This window comes from Nematocida ausubeli (genome assembly GCF_000738915.1).
Source record: "Nematocida ausubeli strain ERTm6 chromosome Unknown supercont2.6, whole genome shotgun sequence".
NCBI classification, from domain to species: Eukaryota; Fungi; Microsporidia; genus Nematocida; species Nematocida ausubeli.
This window is the reverse complement of record NW_026515639.1, coordinates 47,740-67,262: the sequence shown is the minus strand read 5'-3', so window position 1 is coordinate 67,262 and position 19,523 is coordinate 47,740. Positions and strand designations below refer to the sequence as shown.

General features: G+C 38.9%; 12 protein-coding genes across 12 annotated transcripts; 10 read left to right on the top strand and 2 right to left on the bottom strand.

Moving 5' to 3' along the window:
* Positions 1 to 28: 28 nt before the first annotated feature.
* Positions 29 to 1,168, top strand: NESG_02403 (uncharacterized protein; the record flags this gene model as incomplete). The annotated part of the gene is made up of 1 exon (XM_053050007.1): positions 29 to 1,168. A coding segment is annotated over one exon (1,140 nt), but the record flags the coding sequence as incomplete, so codon positions are not given.
* Positions 1,169 to 1,284: 116 nt separating this feature from the next.
* On the top strand, positions 1,285 to 1,854 carry NESG_02402 (uncharacterized protein; the record flags this gene model as incomplete). Its single annotated transcript, XM_053050006.1, has 1 exon — positions 1,285 to 1,854. One exon carries the CDS (start codon positions 1,285 to 1,287, stop codon positions 1,852 to 1,854), a length of 570 nt encoding a protein of 189 aa, XP_052903737.1.
* Positions 1,855 to 3,694: 1,840 nt separating this feature from the next.
* On the top strand, positions 3,695 to 5,968 carry NESG_02401 (uncharacterized protein; the record flags this gene model as incomplete). Its single annotated transcript, XM_053050005.1, has 1 exon — positions 3,695 to 5,968. The coding sequence occupies one exon, from the start codon at positions 3,695 to 3,697 to the stop codon at positions 5,966 to 5,968; it is 2,274 nt and encodes a 757-aa protein (XP_052903736.1).
* Positions 5,969 to 6,001: 33 nt separating this feature from the next.
* Positions 6,002 to 6,250, bottom strand: NESG_02400 (uncharacterized protein; the record flags this gene model as incomplete). The annotated part of the gene is made up of 1 exon (XM_053050004.1): positions 6,002 to 6,250. One exon carries the CDS (start codon positions 6,248 to 6,250, stop codon positions 6,002 to 6,004), a length of 249 nt encoding a protein of 82 aa, XP_052903735.1.
* Positions 6,251 to 7,581: 1,331 nt separating this feature from the next.
* NESG_02399 (uncharacterized protein) lies at positions 7,582 to 7,962 on the bottom strand (the record flags this gene model as incomplete). The annotated part of the gene is made up of 1 exon (XM_053050003.1): positions 7,582 to 7,962. One exon carries the CDS (start codon positions 7,960 to 7,962, stop codon positions 7,582 to 7,584), a length of 381 nt encoding a protein of 126 aa, XP_052903734.1.
* A 36-nt stretch (positions 7,963 to 7,998) lies between these two features.
* NESG_02398 (uncharacterized protein) lies at positions 7,999 to 8,913 on the top strand (the record flags this gene model as incomplete). Its single annotated transcript, XM_053050002.1, has 1 exon — positions 7,999 to 8,913. One exon carries the CDS (start codon positions 7,999 to 8,001, stop codon positions 8,911 to 8,913), a length of 915 nt encoding a protein of 304 aa, XP_052903733.1.
* Positions 8,914 to 8,981: 68 nt separating this feature from the next.
* Positions 8,982 to 9,446, top strand: NESG_02397 (uncharacterized protein; the record flags this gene model as incomplete). Its single annotated transcript, XM_053050001.1, has 1 exon — positions 8,982 to 9,446. The coding sequence occupies one exon, from the start codon at positions 8,982 to 8,984 to the stop codon at positions 9,444 to 9,446; it is 465 nt and encodes a 154-aa protein (XP_052903732.1).
* Positions 9,447 to 9,693: 247 nt separating this feature from the next.
* Positions 9,694 to 10,086, top strand: NESG_02396 (uncharacterized protein; the record flags this gene model as incomplete). Its single annotated transcript, XM_053050000.1, has 1 exon — positions 9,694 to 10,086. The coding sequence occupies one exon, from the start codon at positions 9,694 to 9,696 to the stop codon at positions 10,084 to 10,086; it is 393 nt and encodes a 130-aa protein (XP_052903731.1).
* A 1,054-nt stretch (positions 10,087 to 11,140) lies between these two features.
* On the top strand, positions 11,141 to 12,343 carry NESG_02395 (uncharacterized protein; the record flags this gene model as incomplete). Its single annotated transcript, XM_053049999.1, has 1 exon — positions 11,141 to 12,343. One exon carries the CDS (start codon positions 11,141 to 11,143, stop codon positions 12,341 to 12,343), a length of 1,203 nt encoding a protein of 400 aa, XP_052903730.1.
* A 1,075-nt stretch (positions 12,344 to 13,418) lies between these two features.
* Positions 13,419 to 16,286, top strand: NESG_02394 (uncharacterized protein; the record flags this gene model as incomplete). The annotated part of the gene is made up of 1 exon (XM_053049998.1): positions 13,419 to 16,286. One exon carries the CDS (start codon positions 13,419 to 13,421, stop codon positions 16,284 to 16,286), a length of 2,868 nt encoding a protein of 955 aa, XP_052903729.1.
* A 1,058-nt stretch (positions 16,287 to 17,344) lies between these two features.
* Positions 17,345 to 17,881, top strand: NESG_02393 (uncharacterized protein; the record flags this gene model as incomplete). Its single annotated transcript, XM_053049997.1, has 1 exon — positions 17,345 to 17,881. One exon carries the CDS (start codon positions 17,345 to 17,347, stop codon positions 17,879 to 17,881), a length of 537 nt encoding a protein of 178 aa, XP_052903728.1.
* A 432-nt stretch (positions 17,882 to 18,313) lies between these two features.
* On the top strand, positions 18,314 to 19,420 carry NESG_02392 (uncharacterized protein; the record flags this gene model as incomplete). The annotated part of the gene is made up of 1 exon (XM_053049996.1): positions 18,314 to 19,420. One exon carries the CDS (start codon positions 18,314 to 18,316, stop codon positions 19,418 to 19,420), a length of 1,107 nt encoding a protein of 368 aa, XP_052903727.1.
* Positions 19,421 to 19,523: the final 103 nt, after the last annotated feature.

Here is a 19,523-nt window from a genome sequence, read left to right as displayed (position 1 = left end):
TAATATCACATTTCTCTATTTTATATTCGTGCTTTACCAAGGGGCAATGGGTGCCCAATTAGAAGACATCATGAGTTTTATTCGAAGTGCACTAATTTGGCTAATCCAGGACAGAAACATGAATATTTCGCAAATATCCCTCCTTCCCATTCTGTTTATATGTATTCCCTGCGATGTCTACTCAATAAGCCTGGCAGTATCAATTTCCACTCTTATTATTTTTCCATGCGGATTTCTTGAAATATTCTCGCTCATCCTTCTGTTCTGCATGTACTCTGAACAGATTCTCTTGCATGCTGAGCTAATCTACAGTGTCTACCTGTGGCCTGCCATTGGGATATACATTGTTTACATATCAATTGTAGCTGCTTTAAATGGCCTCTTAAATCTAGCAGTTGTCAAGCCAATTAAGTACATCCTTAAAGGAGAAATCCCAATCTCAAATGATGCTGAAAACCCAAAGACACTTGAAGAGGCTCTCTCAACCTTTTTGCTGGTTGATATCCCACAGACTGCAGCTGCAGATCTCAATAGCGGCAAGTACGTGCGCCTTGATAAAAATACATCTAAACAGAAAAAAGAAAGCACCAATGCAGAACCCTCTAACTCACCCAGTTATAATAATCCCCCAGGGGCAACTGTAATCGAATGCAGGAAAAATTCACATAGTGTAGAAATGAAAATGTGTCTTGATTTACTTAAAGAAAAGAGGAGTACCACCAGCCTAATCACATCACGGAATACAAAGATAATGCACAAGAAGACATCCTGGAGGGGCGTATCCTTTAGATATATTCGGATAGCAATACTAACTTTGTTTTTTCTATGTAAAATGGTTTGCATCCTCTTTTTGTACATAGTGATGCTTTCTTCTGAGCACCGCAGTCAGCTACTCTTAAAGTATGCTGCATTTATGCCTGTGTTCCTGTTCTGCACACTCGAAGTGAATTTCTACTCAATTGACAGGCCCACAAGGAACTATACCCATCTGTTTACAATTCTTCTGATATATCTTGTTGTTTGTGGGTCATTTGAGTATAACACAGTCCCTATTGACTACTCCTTCTGCAAGAACTCTCTTGTCCCAGAGTCATGGAAGATTCTCAAGCTGCTCTGCAGTGCTAAAGACCTATTCCCAATGACTGCCACCATTATGAACACAATGTAAATGCCCTTCATATAAAAAGAACCCCTATTATATTCGGGTGCATACACGTGGCTTCTGTACTTTACATAAAAATGTCACATACTATTTTACTACAAAACTTTCTTTTCTTGTTTATTATGATGAAGCCAGCAGAAGAAATAGAACGAAGATTCAATGCAATTGAAGACGCATACTTACAGATTAGCAAGCTGCAGGAGGCAATTCCTGCATACCTAAACGAAGAATCTGACGTGATTGTTCCAGATCCACAGGAGCTGAACATTTCACACCCGCCCTCAGCGAAGGAAAGAGGCTGCATGCACAGTCTCTTTGCGAAGAAAAAAGTAAAGGATGCAAAAGTGGAAAAACCCAGGGAGGAACCCGAGGAGCCTGAGGACTGGGACACAAAGGAGGAAGTGGCTGGCCGGTTTGACGAACAAGGAAACTTTATTGTAGAGGAGGCACCGGCAGCAGATGAGCCTGCAGCAGCCGATGAGTGGATTACCGTTGAGCAGAAGACAAAGAAGAAGAAGCAGAAAGAAAAGGAGGAACAGGTGACCTACACCGCAGTGCACCAGCAAGAGCAGTTCAAAGAACAAAAGCCTATTAAAAAGACAGTGTGTAAGGAAGAAGTTGACTCTGATAGCGATGGGTTTACAGTAGTGCATGATAAGAAGGGAAAGAAAAACAAAAAGCCATTAAAATAAACCACACTGATGTTTACACGACTAGTTAATTCTGTGCACACTTGTACGCACTATACTATACACTATATTAGAACTCGGGTTATTCGGGTATTATGCTACTGTGGAGTACCCGTATAAGACTTGCAGTTTATCACTTAGATGGCTGCTTCCTATTTAATTTACTGCACCACATGGAGCAGCAAGAAGACCTGCCTATTTATGCGTATATGGTGTATTTTTCCATACTAATTACTGCAGTGTATTAATATCGTATGCTATGGTATGCTGAGATGGTGCTTGCAAATAAATATCTTTGTGTTAAATGTAGAAAGAATTAGCTACTTCTCTTTAAGAAGAAACTTAATCTGTCTCTAATCTAAGTAGAGTTTTAGATAATGCAGGTACCTTTAAGATATACAGTGCATATTTATGCGTCTAGTCTAATTATTTATATTATTTTTACTCATTCAGATTACATCTTGCTATGTATGTCTGTTTGTTAGCATAGCCTTTCTTTTCTTGCACTTTTATTTTCCTGTCTCTGTGCTCTAGTGGTTAGTGGTTACTAGCACTCTCTATACTGCAGTACATAAATATATTTAGCATAAATCACGAGAGAATATAAAGATATGTCGGAAGAAGTACATGACAGGCGAAGAATTAGCACTATTCTATGTGTTTCTTCTGTTCTTGCTGAAAATATCGCCTAAATTGCTTTGTTCTAGATGTGTAACTGCACTCTCATTCAATCTGCCTAATTGACTCTATTTATTCAGGGTGTTTTTCTTGATTGTATTCTTAATGCTCTTTGGTTATTCCGTATACAGTCTATCTGGTTATTCCGTATACAGTCTATCTCTTTATGCATCTATTTTTATTTTTGACTGTAAACTCTTCATTTCTACTGAGAATGTATACGTATTGAAATAAAACTTCTTCTGTAAAATAAACAAAATATAAAGTACGCCTGAATATTATAAAATAAGCTAGGATATACATATATAAAGGCAGAAAGTATTATGGAAACAGTATACATGCATTTTACCACACAGGTCCTTATTTACTTAGTTATTTACTTAAGGAAAGCTCCCACTCTTTCAGCAGTTTTAAAGTAAATATCCTTCTTCTTAGTGTGCAATAACTTGCCGGTGCATCTGTATATATGAGAATAAAACATCTTACTGAGGTATTTAATCATGTAAATACATAATTTTGTCAGACACTACAGACAGAATAGATACTACAGACAGAACAAAAAGAATAATTACAATTAATAGATGCACCAGAGACTTTAACAAAGAATAAAAGTACAGAGCATGCATAGTGCACAGTTAACTATCTTTAGTGAAACAGAGTAAAAATCATTTGAAATATAGTATAACCTAAATCACTAGAGAACAGAGGTTACAGTACAGATTCATAAAGAGGACACCCGCATACAGTTGAACAAACTGGAATATCCAGAATTCGGGTTATATCCAGAATAAAAATCAGCTAAAAAATGAAATAGAACTAAATAGCCCAGTGGATTACACAACACACCAGGCATTGCAAAAAAGTAAGCAAAACCCATGCGTAATATATACACTTTTCACAGAAAAGAATTTGCTGCAGATCATTTCTACTAAATATTTCTCTACTGCAGGCGGGTTTTCTTGAAATTTTATTTATTTATTTAATTATTTTTACCCCATGCAAATAACATCACGACAAACTAACCACTTTTTGTTTATATTGCCTTTCTCAATGAGGATAATCGCGTTTGTCTGATTCCATGAGGAGAAACAATGCTACCTAAAACATATCTGAGAGACTCAATTGTTAATATTTTATGTTATAATTTCTTGTTTTTTTAATTTTAATGCACGATTTGAAAGAGTACGGCGAAGAGCAGCTGCTAGAGCTGTCGCATCTGCTTCAGATGGAAATAAGCGAAAAAACAGACCCATCAGAAATAGCAGCAAAGTTAACAGAAGATGTTATTGAATCAGTTGAGAAAACAAACATAGCAGAAAAAGCAGAGTCTCTAGGGGGAAGTAAAATTAGGAGCATTCGCGTTGTATATTCCTTAGTGATCACAGCCCTCTACGACAAAATAGTTAAGAACCACCCAGAAAGGATTGTTGAAATATTTCCGTACATAGAAGGACGGATCCGTGATAAAGACAGGCGAATTAGGCAGCATGTAGTTTCATTTGTCTTCAGGAATGTGACGGCTTTAACAAGTGAAAATATAAACCTGCATATTATAACGAAAACCATTATAGACCTTCTGAAGAACAGAAATAAGCAAGTGAGGTTCTTCTATTTGAAGATGATTTCATCAAATACAAATGCATTTGCGGAGATGATGTCTCTAAGAGACGTAAAGTATCTGGTGAACACACTGGCTTTGCTATGCGAGTGCTACCAGCAGGAAAAAAGACCTATTGCAGGGCTCATGCGAAGGGCAGTTGCAATATGCGCACGGCTGAAGTATTTAGGGAAGCTGCAGCTTATTGGGATGTTTCCACTCTTTGAGGCTTGCGACTTCTCGTCTGCAGAGATCCTTCCGTTCGTACAGAAGTTGTATAAGAGATGCGAAAAGGAGCTTGTGAATACAGGATTTATTCGGACACTGGAGGAGCACAGAGAGAGAAATAAGCACGGGCACATATACAGAAACCTTCTTCTGCTGCTGCAGCACGGACTAAACCAAAAGCTAAGTATATTCGAGAAATACAGTGCTGATGTATACAGCATAGATGTGGAGGAGACACGGCTGCACATCTTCAAACTCTTAAGAGAGTCAAAGTACAACACAAACCCTTCCTTATTTCTGTCAGATGTAAAGAACATGTTTAATGTCCTGCCAGAGCGAAAGTCCCCAGATCTGTGCGAAATTCTTCTTGCTGCTTACTTTGCATACGTGCAGGAGGGTCTTGTTTCTCTGGGGGAGTTCAAAGACAAAGTTATGTACACGTTCAAAACGGAGAAGCATTCAAAGCAAGGAATTCTCTCCTTCTTGGACTCTCTTGTAAAGACTGTGCAGATGAAGAACCCGCAGCAGCCCAGTAATAGTACTCTAGGAGCAGGACCATCCACTCTAAATCCATCAAATATCTCAACTGCCCCTATTACTGCTTCTTTAAACAACCAATCTGAAGTATTTTCTCTTCAGAGCATAAATCTAACACAAAGTGATCTACTGCAAGAAGAAGGCGGCCTGCAGATAAACAGAGAGGGTGATATGAATACGAATGAGAACTACAGTGACCTAAACAAGAGTAAAGAGGTCATAGAGAAGAGACCCTCCAGTGAGGTAAGTGCAGAGCTGGCGCAGACTCTGTTCTCGCTCATAAAAGAAATTCTTCATCATCTGGTGGAGCACAAAGAAGAAGAGCTTGAACTATTCCTGAACTATTTCAATCCATTTGAATACAGCACAGGCCTGCCGCTCTACTCAATCACGAACACAGTTACGTTTTACTGCGTGCTTTGGTACGTCCACACGATTCAGCCACAGAGCACACTGCCAGATCCATGCGCACCTACCTCTGTGCAGATACAGAAGATCACGCACTGTGACTTTGACATTTCGCTTGAGTTTTATTCCGTGCTGTACATTCTTGCAGAAACATCCAGCCAGTTCATGAGCACTCTTAAAGACGAGATGTTTGTGCAGATTTCAGTGTACATAGAGAGTGCTTTGAGCAGTATCCGTGGCTCAAGAGACTATCTCCTCTCAAACTACAACGAATTATCGTACTCAATTGATGGGCTGATTTCCCAGCTGGACAAAAAGAACTGCACGCAAGAGGCAACACAGCAGATACTCAAACATAATATTTCCTCAGTCGTATCCCTTCTTCTGTACCTCTTGAATGCACCGAACACCCAGAGGAGCATGCAGGCCATCAAAGAGTACGCATGCACAGTGCAAATCAAGCCAGCAGACATTGAAATAGCCAAGAAGTACGGAATTATCTCAGCAAAAACAATGCGCAAGTTTGAGAAGTTCATGAGCATGACAAACAAAGAAACAAAAGCATCTGCAGCTGAAATAGACCTATCCTCTGTTACAGAGCACTCCATATCAACCAATCTGGACACAAATATTATAGAAGGAATGTCCAAGATAGATGATAATAAATAGGAATAAACCCGAATTGCTTCTACGTTTTATTGTTTAGTAGGATGGCTTTACTTTGAACTTACATCCAAGAGTCAGTTTTGCCTTTCCACCAGATGGCTTGGCAAGGATTGTACTGCATGCGTGGCATGATATAACAGTTTGGGAGTGTGAGAAGATTACAACTTTCTTTTCGCATTCACTGCACTTTACATCCATATAATATGAGTTTGGGGTTGGTATTAGGCGCTTCTTCTTGCATGTTCTCTGAACAGTCTCTGGTGACGGATACTTTAATGACTCCATAATTGCAAGGGAAGTAAAAATAAAATTTAAATAGAAAAATTGCAAAGAATTCAGCAAAACAAGCATACACTGCAGTGTGCTTGTAGTAAGAATCCCACTTTCATTGATTACGTGACCAAAGTGCACCAATGAGAAATGGCACTTCGGGTTATATCGGGTTATATCAGTGACTGACTATAAAATAGTAAGATAGTAAGAACAATACTGAAAAACCGGAAGATGTCAGAAAGAAGAAGTACACTCATTAAGTATACAAAAGGTGACAGTCACCAACCGAAAAAATATGAGAATAAACCTTCCTTGACAACTACCCCTATTAGAGTCTAAAATACTATTATCTCCAGACTAGCTCGTTGCCCCCTTTCGGGCATGTCAACTATAATATACAGAGCACTAGAGATCTGTGAAATTGCAGCACAGAAAGTCTGAAAAGTAAATTTAAAAGAGAGCAAATAAATATCCCACTGAAGTAGTATACAGAGATACAGAGATACAGTGTATACTAAAGAACATGATTTTCAGTTATATTTATATGCATATTTGGATAGAAATGTATGGAAATATCACCACATAGAACAAAACAATATTCATGTTCTTCCTTACGGGTGCTATAGTACTTCTGTCTTTGACTGCTAGCCAGAAGACTAAAAACCATACACTCTACTGACCAAAGAAAACAAACTTAACCGCATGGAAATCTCATATTTAAACATCTATTGATGTTGTCAGTGGCTCTCTACTGCTAGTAATACTACTACTAGTAATTCTAAATATATTTTCATCTTTAGTTTTCTTAGTTGATAACATCTATTAATAATGTCTTCATTCAATTAAGCTTGGGTATAGTATAACAGCAGTGCACTGAATTCGGGTTATATTTTACATGAAACTTTTACAGATGCTTCAATAACCAAAGATAACTCAATAATAACGGAATTTCCCAACAGACTTAATTGTATTAATTAATAGTTAAATATAAGATTACATAAATATATTTTAACTTAAAAATTCTAGATAATCTGATAACAGAAATTAAATGAACTACAAGAGAAAATAAGCATGCAATAATACCAATTTTATTCAATTCCCTCTCTTTATTACTTTCTGAATATTTTAGTCTAGGTAGTTACTATATGCATTTAGTCTCCATGCTATAATAGCCCGATAACCCTCCATAGAATCAGAGCATCTTCTGGTTTGCAGCTAGTCAGAATATAAAAATATAATACACTGCTATATGCAACAGAGTATGATATTTTGGTCTTGCAGCAGGCCCAGATAAATATACCCAAATATGCCCAAATATACCCAAATATACTCGAATTCTTAGACTACTCTGTTACCACTATTTTTGCCTGTGCCCCATACGTCTTTGCACGAACTCTTTTATTTTGCACTCTTCCTACAACTGCAGTAATAATGCCTGCAATTATTTCAGCTTTGTCTGCCAGCCTGTCAGCTGGCAATTCTTCGTTTATTCGTATATGCACCTCTCCATTCTCCTGGGCTGTCTGCAGGGTGCACTCAAAGTACTCATCTAGCACCTGGGATGTATAGCACACCAAAGAGACAGTCTCTTCTGGCAGGGCCTTCAGTGCCATCTCCTCAGCTATTTTTGTTCCTATTGATGCCCCAAAGGCAAATAAGCTCTTTTTGTCTCCTGCTATTTCTTCCAAAATAGACTGAAGAAGCCAATAAGACGTACTTTTCATTTGGATGGATTTAATTTTCTTTACTGAAATTTATAAATGCTCCTTAGAGTTGGGCTGCAGCAATGTTACGACGAAAATTGCTTTAACAATCAAAAAGAAGGAGTGATTACAACGGAGGAACTATATGTGCAACCTAGCAAAACATACTGCAACAAGTGCATCGATGGCGGTTTAGATTATGTCTACACAAGTGATATTATGTTTAACAAAGAAGGGGTCTGGCAAAGCAATCTTAAGCTAAACATAGGCGAATTAGTGGAAGACTCGCTGATTCTGCGGAAAATCAAAAGAAGAGGATTTATTCAGAATGGTGCATCGTATTACGGACTGTTTTCCAAGAAGGAGTACAGCCCGAATGAGATTGTTGGCTTTATAGGGGGTGCAATTAGCAACATAAACATGGTGGGGACAGGAAATGCAAGAAAAGCAAAAAGTCCTAGTAGATGTTTTATATTTAGAGACTGCGGGCTAGTGATTGACTCCAGGAAAAGTGGTAATCTGGTGCGCTTTATTCGTCGTTCTTGCCGGCCCAATGTTGCAATATCCTTGGAGGTTTGCGAGGAGGGATGGAAGGGTCATCCGCCTCTAAAGAAGAATCCTTTTTTGGTGACAGCAATCCGTGCAAAGCTCTATGCGCTTTCCAGAATTGAGAGTGCTCAGGAGCTGTTCATAGGGAACGACTATTCATCGCATGCCAGCGAGGAATGGATGTCCACAGAGCTTGATGTAACGGGTGATGATCTTGTAGATTCTTGCTCCTGCAACTCCAAGTGGAGCTGCTTCTTCAGGAATAAGCTGCCGCAGGAGAAGACCAAGCAAGTGAAAATCAAGTCAAAAATATCCCCAATTTTTGTGAGAATGAAGAAGTACACAAAAGAGAAGGTTCCATTCACACCGTCTGACATGGCGTACGTTCTCAACCGAAAGTGCACTTTCATTAAAAGTCCCTAGAGAAAGACAAGAATAAATCATAAAAATGCCTTGAAAGTGTATAAATATACCAGAAGACTTTTCTTTTCATGAATGCAGAGCAGAGAATTTTACAAGAGCGAGAGAATTGGAGAAAGGACAGACCATTCGGGTTTGTGGCTAAGCCGCAAATGAAGGCAGACAAGTCACTTGATCTTTTCAAGTGGAACTGCACCATACCAGGCCCAGAGAACTCACCCTTTGCAGGGCACAACCTATCAGCAACCGTGGAGTTCTTTACAACATACCCAGCAAACCCACCCCAAGTAAAGTTCACACAGCAAGTATTTCACCCAAATGTATATTCAGATGGATTCATCTGCCTGGATATTCTTGACTCAGAGTGGTCTCCTTCGCTGAATATTAAAACAATTTTGCTGGCAGTGCAGACCCTCCTGGGAGAAGCAAATGTTGAGTCACCTGCAAATGAGAAGGCAGCAATTATGTACACAAAGAAGCCTGCACTGTACACAAAAACAGCAAAAAAGCAGCTCACCAATAAGATTGCAATGTAGACCTAAATTCACGTAATATGGACATGTCTATATGAATAAGGCCTCTCCAATAGTAATATAACCATAATTATTCTGGATATGAACATATTTCTTAATTAAATCATATAATACCACGTGAATCTTCTTTAAAAAAGAAGAGTCTTTTCTATTTCGGGATATATTGCAGGTTTATAAATATGATGGAGAATGAAGAAGTATGCATATTTTGGAGAAGCGTATTTTCAGTGTTTTTATATTTTCATTTTTTATGGCCCTCGTTAAGGCTATGGAGTACCAAAGTGTTTTTACAAAGGACGATGTCATAAACACATTTTCAAGTATGGGCGTATCCAAAGGATTTTTAATTATTAGCTCACCCATATGCCCACCATGCAATGCATACAAGCAGGCACTGAACCAAGAGTATCTTGTAAGCCCAGAGGGATATGCGCACAGAAACAAATTCGTATGTGTCACAATGCCAGCAAACCAGCCAAACACGCCTCTTAGAGGACCAAATGGACTTATCACAACTCTTAATGTGCGGGGTGTTCCTGCCACATTCTTAGTGGATGTTAACCAAAGGTCCTTTTCGCCTGTAACTATAATGGCATACAGCAGAGATGGAATTAGAAATATGGTGGCACAGTACGAAGTATAATCTATTCGATAGAAATAGGTACATCTGCTGTTTCAATTGATAAATAAATATCTGTCAAGTCACTCTTTATACTTCTGTAATATTTTTACGTGCTTATATTCAATTGAACTATTAATTTTAGCAGCTGGAAAGTCTCTGGTTTATTTACTTGAAAATAAACAACTACTGCAAGGAATATATAAAAGTGTTTTTATGGATATTCTAAGCGATTGAATATTCTTCTGATTAAAGCACTAGATTGTTCATATAGCGTGAAAGTGTCTTATTATACGGCTTTTTAGTTAGTTTCTTGGATATTGATTTTTTCATTCTTTTTTGTACTTCTTGTATATTATGTAGTTGTATAGAAGCCTAGAGTGTAATTTTATAAATATCTGGAATTCGGGTTATATGAGAGATTCTGTCCATTAGAGAAACAGACCATGCGAATATTAATATAATCATAATTGTATAGATAGGCAGCAGTACCTGGGCATACTTTAATACAGCCAGGGCATTTCCTTATAAATGTGCATATTTTTGTGTTTATGCTAATTACTGCAGCAGGAGACTAACTGTTCATTTATACATATTTAACTATATAGAAGCAGTAGGCGTCTTGTAATAAGAACTATGGTAAAAATCCCACTTTCATTGATTCTGAAGCCACAAGAGTCGATCAATGATAATTTCACTTTCCAAAAGATTCCTCGTATATCAGAAGCCTACTCTACTAAATAGTAAGAACAATACTGAAAGGCGGAATATGTCAAAAGTAAGGAATACATCCAATAAAAATACAGAAGATGACAGTTACCAACCGAAAAAATATGATAATAAACTTCCTGGACAACTGCACTCTCTATTCTAGACTAAAATACTACTACCTCCAGACTAGCTCGTCGTCCCCTTTGGGCACGTCAAATTCGGGTTATATTTGAGTTTGCAAAGCCAAAATATTTGAAATAAGTGCGTCTTTGAACGGCCTGAATCAAGATATTTTAAAGTATTCTGGTTATTCTGGTAGCACGATTATCGCTGTGTATGGTTTAAATCTGATAAAATTTTTACTTGCATGGATGAACTGCCAGAACTCAACAGCAGAATAAATTCGGGTGTAAATATTAAAGAAGAAAAAAGAGCAGAAAAAAGCGCATTTGAGATATCAGTGGCCCCAATGGTTGGCATTTCAACCCCGGAGTACAGACAGTTCATGCGAATTATATCCCCAAACTCCTTGGTATTTACGGAAATGGTTGTAGACACATCTCTTATGTACATGAGCAGCTCTGTACTTGAAAGAAAAATAGGCCTGCCCACAGAGAAATGCGTGCTGCAAGTGGGTGGATCAAATCCAGGACAAATTGCATCTGCAGTGAAAAGGGCAGTTTCCCTGGGATATGCGAATTTCAACCTTAATTGCGGGTGTCCAAGTGACAGAGTGCAGAACGGCAGTTTTGGGGCTGTTCTCATGAAAGACCCATTTAGCATTGTGCGAATTCTCCAGGCAGTTTACGAAGAGACAGGAGTTGTAATGAGTGTCAAGTGCCGCACAGGTGTGGATGAAATTGAAGACTACGAGTCCTTTAGGAGAATGATCAGAATTATTGTAGAGAATACAGAGTGCAGGACATTCTATATTCATGCAAGAAAGTGCCTGCTGAAAGGCCTATCCCCAGCGGATAACAGAAGAATTCCTCCATTGAATTATCATTATGTCTTCCAGTTAAAGCAGGAAATGCCCCACTTAAAGATTGTTCTGAATGGAGGACTGCGTGATATACCCAGCATACAGGCCCTGGAAGGAAAGGTTGACGGTGTGATGCTGGGGCGTAAGCCCATGGATGATCCAATGTTTTTCGCAGAAATTGAAGAGAAAATACTTGGACAAAGAAAAATAACCACAATAGACGCAATAGCACTCTACCTGGAGGGACTTCCCAACAGATTAAAGTACAGAGAGAAATTCATGCAGATAGACACTCTAGCACCTTCTGCATACACAGTTCCAAATAAGCAGAGAGACCATGACCCAAATGTTCTTTCAAACGTAAGCGTACTTTTGTCTGGAGAGGTAGAGTATCTGTGCAGACATGTGGACTTAAAGCCAATAGAGCCAGTCCTGCATGGAAGGCGGGGGTGCAAGGAGTACAAAAGGGAGATAGCCAGAATTGCAAGAGAAAGGTGCCCAACAACATCTGTAGTGGCAAGCATACAAAGGTATTTTGTAGATCCGTGTGAAGAAAAAGAGTTATGTGGTCTTGCTGAAGAGAGCTAAAATTAGTGGCAATTTTACCACAACCATATAAATTTACAGTTCTATCCAAGACATGGTGTAATCTATCTTTCAGTGTGCTATTCCATGGTTAAAATATTCCTTGTGGTGGGCTATAAATTGAGGAAACTGTTTAATAAAGTCACATTCTAGATTTTTTTAATTTCCAGGATATTCTGGCTATGTGGGGATTTTAAGACAAAAATAATTTGGACTTTTGTGGTATGCCTTATAAAGCAATGGAGCCATTGTTCTGTTGCATTTCCACGTGTTTTCTGGATAGATTTGTGTACAACCAGAGTCAAACACCCAAACTAAACTGCATAATATTTAATTAGAAAATGCAAAATAGACAATACTATAAGATGCCTTAAATCTAACCTGAGCCAGAATATAACCCGAATAGAAGAGATCTCAGCATATATTTAACCTGCTAGTCTTTAAGTCTGCATTCAGGTTATTTAATCGTAAAATATATTTTATCTTCTGAAGACTCTGTATGAATGCATTCTGTGAAAGAAACTTATGAAAAGTAAATCTGTATAACCCTTCATTACGGAAATGCATGGTATACAGAACCCTCAAAAGATAAATTAATCTTCTGAATGTAAATATATTGTGAGTGAATTCTAGTTATTTTACTGTGGAAAGAATACAAGTTAAGGCAGGCACTAAAAATACATAAATACAAAAGAATATTTAAAGTGAATTTCACAGAACAGAAGATCCTCTAAGATCAGATGTAGATTAGTCTTTGGAGAACTTAATAAGATGCATCTCTTAAAGTAACTTATAAATTGCATAGATATACTTAGGGGTAATGATCTATTGTTCTCCTATTATATACATGATTATTTTGGACTGCACCATTGTAAAAACAAATTTAGCAAGGGATAGACAAAGCTGCTAGATACTTTAGTGGATGCATAGCCCTTGATTTATTGCACATTCGGGTTATATACGCAGTAGAGATATTACTACAATAGTGCTATGGGCGTATTGATGGGAAATTAGGGTCAGGAATTAATTAACTTTTAATTACTGGATATATAATAATTTAATTCTGCATAAAAGTACAATGTGGCTAGTAAGGTTTTTCTTTCTAGTAAACACAGCTTTGTGCTATTTTATAGACGAAAAGTATCGGGATGCCTCAGTGGATGTAGAGTTTATGGAGGATAAAATGAGAAATGTTTACATAAGCTTTGCAATTGATGGGTACATATACTCATCAGTTATACGTATGGAGAAGATACAAAGGCTGGGAAGAAATTCATTTACAACATACAATGCTGTATATACGAAAAAGCAAGAAAATATAGAAAAAAGCAGCCTGCCCTCTTTAAAAGAAGTCTTTGATGATGTGCACGGCTGGTTTATACGCGAAAATGCAACAGGGATGCTCAGTGGGGTGCTGGTTGACAACTCAAAAATAATTCACATAAAGCCAAAACAGTTTCTCTTCCCAGGCAGCTCACCAAGCGAACTAATCGCATTTGCAGCAGACACAGACTATCCAGAGTACATTTGCAAGCCTCTTGAGGATTCCCCTGAGATCTTGGCATTTGATGAGCCTTTGGAGGATAATAGAAACTATTTTGAAAAAGCCGCAGAGTACTTCAAAACCAAAGCAATGTATGGGAGGAGTGAAGTGCGCCCTGAGAAGACTATATACACAAGAATAAAGAACAGTCTGCCAGACACCTTGCGGCAGATAGTATTCTGGTGGGATCCTGTGAGAACAGATGAAAGCCCAGATGAAGAAGGGTACAGCTCGTATGATGCATTCGAGCACCCCGAAACACCAGAGGAAATTGCCATGCGCAAAAAGAGGCTGGCTGTGCAGAAGGAAATTGAAGCCCTCAGAAATAAAATGAGGGGTACCTGCGGGAAGTGCACGGCCTCCGGGGCACTCAAGGAGAAAGGCAGAGATATATTCAAATTAGCAGAAGAAGAGACTGATACTGCAATGGAGGAGCAAGAGAGCGAGGAGGAACAGACTGAAATTAGTGAAGATATTAGTCATGAAGAAGTATATGTAGAAGAGACTGTAGATAGATTTAGCAGTATTCACGAAAATAAATCTGTACACCTGCATCTCTCAGAGACAAAATACAACCAGACGAAAGAACAAGATAATTCAGGCTACAATGGACCTGGTGACTCAGATGAATCTAGCAGTACATTAAAGAATCAAAGTTCTTTTCGTGTGAAAACAAGTGCATATGCAGATAGAGATATCTATGCCTTAATAGAGGACATGTCTAGTCTATCTATTGGATCTTCTGAAATTCCCCAGGAGCCTACTTCAAAGGAAATTTTAACCCAGAGTAGTGCGTGTGTTGTAGTGAAGGATGATTTGGCTGTTTGCAGTGCAGAAATAGGCAAAGAAGACTATCCAGATGGTAAAAGCACTAAGACCCATATGAGCAGTGGAGTATCCCAGGGAAAGGGAATAGACTCAGTTCTGTATACACACCAGAATAAAAGCGACACAAAATCACCACAAAAGAAGAAAAGTGGAAAAACACCCTCGAAGCTAAAGGGAAAAAAGAAAAACGCACAGCTTATTCAGGAGAAAAAAGACAGAGTCATAGGAAACACCTTTGTAACCACGCGGATCCCAAAGTCAAATAAGGTTCTGAAAAAAGGCGAAGTAGTTTTAATGGGAATCCCGTACTACTCGCGGACTGCAGAGATAGAAAGCGCAATTAAGCCAAATATAAAATACGGGTTCCCTGTAGAAACAAAAGCAATTCCAGTGGCAGTTGCCATAGACAGCCACTACATAGAGAAGCTCGGGTCAAAGCGAGAAGCTGTTTTTTCTGTTCTGGAGAACATGAATATTGCAAGCCGGATATATGAACGATCATTTAACGTACTTTTGTACGTAAGTGACATAATAATTGACCAGTCTGCAGAGTGGTACACTAGCTCAGGGTCTCTGGTCCAGAAACTAGACCACTTCAGAAGGTATAGACAGAGGAAGAAAAAGAAGTGCATGATATACCATATTGCAACTGCATCTTCCAAGAATACAGCGCAGATTGGCCTGGCGTGGCGTGGTACCATTGGCTACACGTCCACCAGAAATATCAGTGCAAGCATATACACGGAAAACCAGTTTGTCACAATGGCGCACGAAATAGGCCACAATCTGGGGCTGTTCCATGACTGCGATGAAGACACGTGCAGGGCCTCAGACAGAGTCAACTACCCATGCAATCCGTGCGACGGGTGCGACTGTAGAGGAAAATATATTATGAACTCCAAAAAGGTCCCAAATCTACTCTCTTTCTCGCCCCCAACTGTGAGAGAGATGAGTATTATACTGTCAAATCTAGACGCAGAGATGCCAAAGGCAGAAGACGTGACCATGCCATACCCAATCTGCGGGAATGGAATTGTTGAAATGGGTGAAGAGTGTGATGGTGGCCCATTTGGCGATGCCTGCTGCACGCCTGACTGCAAGCTGCGCCTGGGGGCACTTTGCTCAGATGCAAACAGCGGGTGCTGCCAAGGGTGCCAGCCTGCAAAGGCCGGGACTGTATGCAGAAAGGCCCTGGATGAGTGCCAGAAAAAGTCTGTTTGCGACGGCGTGACATCAAAGTGCCCTGCGTCATCGTTTGTTCAGAATAAAAACAAGTGCTCAGCAGGGTTCTGTGCAAGCGGCCTGTGCACGAATAAAGACAGGCAGTGCGTCATGGCAGGCGACAAATATTCAATTATCTCTGCACTGCCTGGGTACAGCGGGTGTGCCATGAAGTGTGTAAATAAAAAAGGAAAGTCTGTTGCGCTTCCTGAAAAGTCGTTTCGAGATGGCACACCGTGCGGGTGGAATGGAACATGCATGCAGGGAAGGTGCACAAAGGACCTGGGCCTGGCAGCAATTACTGTACTCGCATTTTTGATAGGACTACTTTTAGTGGGACTGGCTTTAATGTGATCCAGCCTGCAGATGAACCAAGCATATTCAGGCAGTGCTTGTTTCTGCATCTGTGGAATCTCTCAAAGACACAGAAGTGTTCTTTGCAAGACTAAAATTTATAATAAATAGTTTGATAACTAATGATGCATTTTACATTAAGATAGACACAGCAGTATTATGGCTTTCTTAAGGAATACCATGGGTTCTGTTGTTTTGTTCTGTCTGATCAGTAGAGTTTTATAGATATCCTCTCTAATAGAATTTTATTCAATAAATACGCCTTTCATTAAAAAATCCATTTGACACTCTCAAACAAGAACAAAATTCCAGCCCAGAGATAGTAGATAGATAGTCTAAGATAGATAATAGATAGTGTAGTTGTCAAGGAAGGTTTGTTTTAATATTTTTATGAATGTCTTTTGTGACTATATCTCTTTTGTATTCATACTAAATATATTTCTTGTTGTCATCTACTGCTTCTTTTAATATTTCCATATAGTTTAGTAGAGTGGTAGTCTTCTAGTATACGAGAGCCTTTCAGAAATTTAAATTTGCATTGATGAGCTTCTGTGAATTCAGAATAAAGACACATATCCCTTAAATAATATCCTGACACACACATAAACCATCCAGTATATTCCATTATATTTCTAATTTCCAGAATACTCTTTGTATACTAGAAGGACACTATATAATTGTATGAAAATATTAAATTAAGCAAGAATTTCAACAATAAGAAATATATCCAGTCTGAATAAGAAAGGACACAGTCACCAAAGGCACTCACATAGTAAATATAAATATAAAACTCACTTGACAACTACCCTTATTAGAGTCTAAAATACTATCACTTGAATAAATTTCAAATATATTCTGGCTACTATTAAATATGCAAAAACAATCAATTGTACTTACAGTCCTGTATAGGGAACTGCTTAAATGCATAAATAATCCGTTATAATTTGCATTTTCTTTTTGTTCGTTGCACTTGGTAATTCAGTAGTTTAATTTTAGTAAACACTAGTACAGTACTCTGCAGAAAGTATTAATAGCTTGATTTTGCTGTGAAAAATAAAATGGAAGAGAAGCAGATGGAGTACGACAAAGAGACAGCAGAAATATTCAATGACCCATACAGATACGCAGTTGACTTGCACATTAAAAACATCCGGTCTGATGCAAATACAGTGGAAATAAAGAAGGAGTACATCCTGGGGCTAGAGACCATTTTGGTCAAGCAGGATATTTCAACAGCCATTTCCATTTTTGCACGGATTGGGGAGTGTGTTGATCTTATAGATGTGCAGGAAGTGGAGGAAGATGTATGTGGTATGCTTGGGTTTATTTCGCAGAATGTAGAGCCAGTTGCCAGGGAGATGGTGAGGTGCCGTGTAGTAGAGAAGGCCATTGCTTTGTACAAGAGAAAGCCAGAAGCAGTAGATGCAATTATTCTTCTTTTTACAATCCTAAATAATACGTTAAATGGATTGCAGGAGGCAGTGAAGGCAGAAGGGCAGGATCCCTCTATTATAAAAGAGATCAGTACAGAGTCAGAGCACATGAGCAGCAAGTCAAAGAGCAGGCTTGCTGTTATTCTGGGGAGCACTGCATAATAAATGTGTAATTGGCAGCTTCAGATATTTCAGGTTTAAATACTGCGATAGAACAAAGGCTTCAGGTTGTTGCATAAACTGCCAAATAAAGAGAGTGCAAACACAGATAGATCTGACTAAATACTTCTATATTCTGAATAGCCTGAATTAGTTGAATAAAACTGGCATATGGAAGTGAATACCTAGTCCTATGTGCTTCTACTGGGATAGATGCATTTTCAGATGCGCACTCTATAATGGGATAATTCCGAATATAATAGGATATAATCACCTGAATAAATTAACTAATTTTCTTACAATTATATAACCCATAAAACTACATAATATCCCTGGCTGCAGTAGTTATACGCTTAGATGGGTTTAGGTGGTTTCTTGTTCCTGTAGAGGGGATGCTTTGCATATATTATGTCTTTCGTTTTATTTTAAATTTTCATGGTTGTTACGCATTCGCAGACCCATGGTAATGCGTGTCTTATTCGGTGTGATGGGTGTCTTATGAATATATCTTCCATGATGTGGATACAGTGTGTGCCCTGCTGCATTGACATATGCCCGCTGTGTGCAATCCAAAGAACACAAATACGCACGCACGAGTACACGCATAAATACCGCGTAATAAAGAGTCTTTTATTTGAGGCAGACACGCCTGGGTGGCAGATGATAGAAGAGCTACTCTTTGTGGATGGTTTAATTGTGCATGGAGTTGGGAATTGGGATGACATTGCAGCGTACGTCGGAAGAAAGACCCCGCAGGAAGTAAAAGAACACTTTGTAGATATATTTAAACAAACAAACTCAGAAGACTTGGAGGGTGAGCCAGTTCAGAACGTGCAAAGTCTTCCACTCTCCCAGGAAATATCTGGATACATGCCCCTGCGACAGGACTTTGAGGTGGAGTATGCGAATGATGCAGAGGTTGTTATAAAAGAAGTCTCCTTCTATAAGACAGACACGCCCTTGGAGAGAGAAACAAAAGAAGTTCTTCTTGAGTCATACAGAAATGTGCTCATGCAGAGAAAGCTTTTCAGGCACCTGATCTTCAACAAAGGCCTTCTTTCAGCCAAGCAACACTCGCTTGGAGAGAGATCTCTCTGTCCAGAGGGAAGAGACCTTCTTACTAAGATGAAGCCTTTGCTGAAAATGCTTACAACAAAGGAATATCTGGACCTGTTCCAGGGAATGTATTTGGAGCTGCAGATGCGAAAGAAAATAGCAGAAATATACCAGGACGACAACACAAAGAAAGGAGATTTATTTGACAAGGAGACAACCTCTCTCTCAGATGAAGTAGCCATGCAATTCCTTTCAGAGAGAGAACAGTCCTTCTGCAGCATGATTTCCATTCCCTTCACTCTCTACTACTCCCTGAAGGAGGCTGCCATACTGTATAAAACTGTGACAAAACTGGAAAAGAAACACATTTTAAAGTGGTTCCAGGGGCTGACAGAACAAAAGCTCTCTCAAATATTAAACTACTTCATACAAAATAAATGGATTGAGAGCCCTTCTGGAAAGATGCATGCGTACACGCATGGATAGAAGGGACTAAGTGGTGTGCACGGCAGAGGAGCAAACTCTAAATATATAAATGATCAAAAGTATGCAATAAATAGCACATACAGTATATTTTATCTTGTTTCCA